Below are 5,143 nucleotides of genomic sequence, written 5' to 3'. Positions count from 1 at the left end.
GAAAAAAACCCTAGAGAGAGGATCATGAGCGACGACTGAACGCAAGCTACGTAACTTTGAGATTGACTCCCATGCTAATGGCAAGGAAGTCAAATATCCAACGACAAAGGGAGATGACTTTACGAGGACGGAGCATCCCTGCTACGAAGACTGATACGTCCTTAACTTTGCAAGAATAGGAGAAGGAATGTGAGAAGAACCATGTCGATGAGATGGATGTTTGCCAAAACCCTAAGGATATGTGTCATGGACCAACTAATGATGTAGGTGAGGGAGGAAAGTCCAAATCTATGAATGAAATAAATGGTATTCCTGAACTAGTGATTGAAACGGAGGATGAGGAAGAATCTGATGAAGAAGAAGAAGTTTCTAATGAAGATGAAGAAGATATTGAGGACACTGTGGTCTCTGAGACGCAGGAAATTCCTGATGTTGTTCAGACTGCAGAAACAGAGGAAAACCCTAATGTAGAACAGAGTCATGGACGAAAGGAGATTGAAATGTTGCAGTTAGATGATGAGGATGTCGAGGAAGAGGTAGAATACTGGAGTCAAGTTGTGGTGTGTTTCATACTTGGAGCAAATCCTCCATGGGAGATCATAGAGGGTTTTGTCCGACGCATTTGGACGAAGTTCAATATAGACAAGATATCTTTCATGCCAAATGGGATCTTTTTGGTTAGATTTAAAAGTATGGAGATGAAGGAGAAGGTCTTACAGTCAGGATATTATATGTTCGATAACAAGCCATTGGTGTTAAGGAATGGGTAAAAGATATGGAGATGAAGAAGGATGATGTGAGTTCAGTGCCAGCATTGATAAGGCTTCACAGTCTTCCATTGAAATTCTGGGGGAAGGGGTTGCCTAAGATAGCCAGTCTGGTAGGGAATTACATCAAGAGTGATGTGGCTATAGAGGAGAGAACAAGATTGGGATATGCCAGGGTGATGGTGGAAATGGAGGTGGATCAAAAGTTGCCTGAAAACATTGAATTTAAAGATGAGAAGGGGGTGGTGAATAAGGTGGCAGTGGAGTATGAGTGGAAACCAATTAGATGCACTAAATGCAAGGGCATGGGACATGACAAGGAATAGTGTAAAAGAGGAGAAGTGAAGAAACTTGAGAATCAGGGTGTTAAAAAAGTGTGGAGGCCTGTGGTGAATAAGCCTGCAGTGGAGCCAGTTGCCACGACTGTTGTTGTGCAGCCTGTGGAGTCACCTGTAATCCCTGTTATCAGAGAGGAAGGGCGATTCTTGACTCCTACCAAAAGGCTAGTTAAGATGCATAGGCAGGAGAGGAGTGGTGATGGAAATAGCAATGAAAATTTTGGAGCTTATTCTTATAAAGAGATTGTTACATCTCCTTCAAAAAAGTCTGTGTTAGCTCAAAGGCACTCCACATCACCTATTTGTTCCAATGGATAGCATAGGTTTTTGGAATGTACGAGGTATGAATAGAGTAGGTAAACAGAAGCATATAAGTTATTTTTTACAGAATAAAGATGTAGGTTTATTTGGTTTGTTGGAGACTAAAATAAAGAATAAAGCTTTTAGTAATGCTGTAAATAACTTTAATAATGGTTGGAGTATAACTACCAACAATGGTTATCATAGTGGTGGAAGAATTTGGGTCCTTTGGAAGCCTGGGATGTTCAATGTGCATGTCATTGAGTATAATGCTCAATATATTCACATGAAGGTGCAGGCTTTGGTGACTAGGAATGTGTTCTACCTGACAATGGTCTATGCCTTCAATGGCATCAGTGAGAGGGTTCCTCTGTGGGAGCAACTGAGGAAGTTTGCTAATCAAATCTCTGGTCCATGGGCAATAGCTGGGGACTTCAAGCGTGTGCTAGGCTTTGCTCGGGAAAGGTGTGGAGGAGCTACGACTATAGCTGAGATGGAACCCTTCAGGAAATGTGTTGATGATTGTGAGGTGATAGACATCACTGCTGTAGGGTCAGTATTTACTTGGAACAACAAACAGAGGCCTGGGGAGAGGATATACAGTCGGTTGGATAGGTTCCTGGTGAATAGAGCTTGGTGTGTTAGTTTCCCTGATTTGTATGCTCAATTCTTGCCTGAGGGGATGATGGATCACACACCTTGTATTGTCAGGAGTAATAAGGTGGTGCAAGGGACTAGGAGCTTCAAATATTTCAATATGTGGGGCAAGTCTAAAGAGTTTTTACCCCTTCTCAGAGAGCTTTGGCAGTTTGATATTGTTGGTACTCCTCTATTTAAATTAGCAAAAAATCTTAAAAACCTTAAGCCAGGGTTAAAATAATTAAATAGGGAGGGCTTTAGTGATATTGAGAAGAGTACTGACATTTTAGAGCAGCAAGTTGAGGAATTGCAGATTCAATTGGGAGTTGATCCCTCAGACTTGAGTCTAATAAATCAGGAATATGAAGCCAGTTTGAAGCTAAAGGAGATGCAATGTGCTAGGGACAGTTTCTTGCTCCAAAAAGCAAAGAGTGAGTGGATTAAGGAGGGTGATACAAACTCAGCCTACTTCCATAGCATCATTAAGAAGAGGAGAAATAGGAACATGATTTTTGTGATTGAGAATATGAGTGGGAAAGTTTGTGATACTAGTGATCAGGTCCAGGCTGCTCTTCTGGAATTTTATGAGCATTTGCTGGGCACAAACCAGACTACTAAGCCTGTCCATAAACGAGTCATTGCTCAGGGAAGAAGTGCACAAGGGAACATGAAGTTCAGCTTCTTAGACCAGTTACAGGAGAGGAAATCAAAGAAGCTATGTTTAGCATCCCTGACATCAAGGCACCTGGCCCTGATGGATACACAAGCGGATTCTTTAGAGATGCATGGGGAGAGATTGGCAATGAGGTAGTAGTTGCAGTCAAAGATTTTTTCTTGAATGGGAGACTCTTGAAACAGGTTAATGCAACAACCTTGACACTCATTCCTAAATGTGAGAGACCTAAGGATGTCACCCAGGTTCGTCCTATTGCATGCTGTAATGTAGTCTACAAGGTAATTTCCAAGTTGCTTTATGCAAGACTGGCATCTGTGCTGCCTGAAATAGTCCACATGAACCAGGGTGCTTTTATTCAAGACAGAAGTATTCAGGAAAATATTTTAATTTGCCAGGATCTCATCCGGCTCTATGAAAGGCCTTCTGTGTCTCCTAGATGTATGCTAAAAATTGATTTACAGAAGGCATATGATACAGTGGAGTGGAGTTTTGTTGAGCAGCTGATGGACTTACTAGAATTTCCTGCAGGTTTCAAAGAGAGAATATTGCAATGTATCACTACCCCCACTTTTTCTTTGGCACTTAATGGAGAGATTTTTGGGTATTTCCCAGCTAAGAGGGGTCTAAGGCAAGGAGACCCATTGTCTCCTTTGTTATTTACCCTATGTATGGATTCTTTGACTAGAATGCTGAAGTATGCTGCTACTAAATACCAGTTCAAGTATCACCCCTTATGCAAAGAGTTGAAGATCACAAACCTTATGTTTGCAGATGATGTTTTGATGTTCAGTAATGGGGATGTTGGGTCTATGATGCTCCTTCTGAAATCATTCTCAACATTCTCTAAAACTTCTGGACTTAAAGTGAGTGCTAGTAAGTCTAATGCATACTTTAATGGTGTGAATGAAGAGCTCAAATGTGATTTTTTAAGTGTGTATGGGTTTAAAGAAGGCAAGCTCCCTTTCAGGTATCTAGGGATGCCTATCCAGACTACGAGATTAAATAAGAAGGATTATGAGTGCTTGGTGGATAAAATTTGCAATAGAATTCATTGTTATAGTGCCAGGAAATTTTCCTATGCAGGTAGGCTCACTTTGGTTCAACATGTATTGAATTCTTTACACTCCTATTGGGCTTCATTGTTTGTTCTCCCTAAGGGAGTCATACACAGAATAAAAGCTACTTGTAGGAATTTTTTATGGGATGGCAGTGCTGAGTATAGACGCAGTCCTTTAGTTGCCTGGGATACTATATGTAGGCCAAAGCAGGAAGGGGGTTTGGCGCTAATGAATCAGGAATTGTGGAATATTTCTATGGTTGGTAGACTTGTGGATTGGATTGCAACAAAGAAGGAGTCCTTATGGGTTCAATGGGTGAATGCAAATTATTTGAAGGGGAGGTCCTGGCAGGATTACAAAGCTACTAGCAACTCCAGCTGGGTGTGGAGGAGGATCTGTAGGGTGAAGCAGGTGCTTGCCAGTGGCTACAGTCAGGGAGTTTGGCAGGTGCAGCAAGCTGGTTACACTCATGCTGGATGTTATGAATGGCTTAGAGGAGCAAGGACAAAGGTAGACTGGCATAATGCAATCTGGGACAGCCGGAATCTGCCTAAACATAGGTTCATGGGATGGCTTATAGCTCACAAATCCCTGCACACTAACAGTAGACTGAAAGGATTTGGGATGAATGTGGATGGAATGTGTTTCTTATGTGGGCAGACAGAAGAGACGCAGGAACATCTATTTTTTGAATGTGCATTTAGCAGACGGGTAACACATGCACTGATGGAAATCTCTGGCTTAAATCTTCCTGCTTTTGATGTCTTGCACTGGTGTATCCATAACACAGGCCTGAAATTGCAGAGGAGAGTAAAGAATGCTATGGTTTTGAGTGCTATGTATCAGGTGTGGCAGCAGAGAAATAAGAGTCGTATAGAGCAGCTGGTTTTAAGGCCTAGTCGTATTGCACTGTTGATCATTGATGATATGAAGAGAAGGATAAAAGAAAGGGATAAGAGGAAGTTGACCGCACATGAGTTAGATTGGCTAGGGCGCTTAAAGTTTATGTAATCCTTGGAAAAGTCTTAGGCCTTTATTTTTGTATTTGAAACATTTCTTTATATATATATATATATAATACCCTCACATTTTACCAAAAAAAAAAAAATTAATCGAAGAGAAGGATCCTGAAGCAGAATCCGAGCGGCCAGGGAGACAAGACACTTGTCCAAGGGCCTAAATCCGAGCGTCCAAGCCTTGAAGACGTTCGGATTCCCTTGCTACAATCCGAGCGGATTTGCCCCAAACACAATCGTCCACCCCCACAACAATCCGAGCGGATTCCCCTCCTGGACGAGCGGATCGTAGCGTCTTCAGCTGAGATGCTCATCTCTCCGGAAAGACTAGTAATTCCCTGTTTAGAAC

General features: G+C 41.9%; 1 protein-coding gene across 1 annotated transcript; it reads left to right on the top strand.

Annotated features, from left to right (window-relative positions):
- Positions 1-775: 775 nt before the first annotated feature.
- LOC141630177 (uncharacterized) lies at positions 776-4,789 on the top strand. The gene is made up of 5 exons (XM_074443041.1): positions 776-1,070; positions 1,173-1,375; positions 1,494-2,226; positions 2,335-2,475; positions 2,691-4,789. The coding sequence occupies exons 1-5, from the start codon at positions 776-778 to the stop codon at positions 4,787-4,789; spliced, it is 3,471 nt and encodes a 1,156-aa protein (XP_074299142.1).
- The last annotated feature ends 354 nt before the right edge of the window (positions 4,790-5,143 follow it).

Source organism: Silene latifolia, chromosome Y (genome assembly GCF_048544455.1).
Source record: "Silene latifolia isolate original U9 population chromosome Y, ASM4854445v1, whole genome shotgun sequence".
Lineage (NCBI taxonomy): Eukaryota > Viridiplantae > Streptophyta > Magnoliopsida > Caryophyllales > Caryophyllaceae > Silene > Silene latifolia.
This window is presented reverse-complemented; position numbering and strand designations above follow the sequence as displayed.

Excerpts from the sequence above, each read along its gene's own strand:
- LOC141630177 (XM_074443041.1), top strand. The coding sequence starts at position 776 with ATGGAGATGAAGAAGGATGATGTGAGTTCAGTGCCAGCATTGATAAGG. Across the intron at positions 1,071-1,172 it reads TAGATGCACTAAATGCAAGG|TGGAGCCAGTTGCCACGACT; the intron begins GCATGGGACATG and ends ATAAGCCTGCAG. Across the intron at positions 1,376-1,493 it reads CATCTCCTTCAAAAAAGTCT|AATAAAGATGTAGGTTTATT; the intron begins GTGTTAGCTCAA and ends TATTTTTTACAG.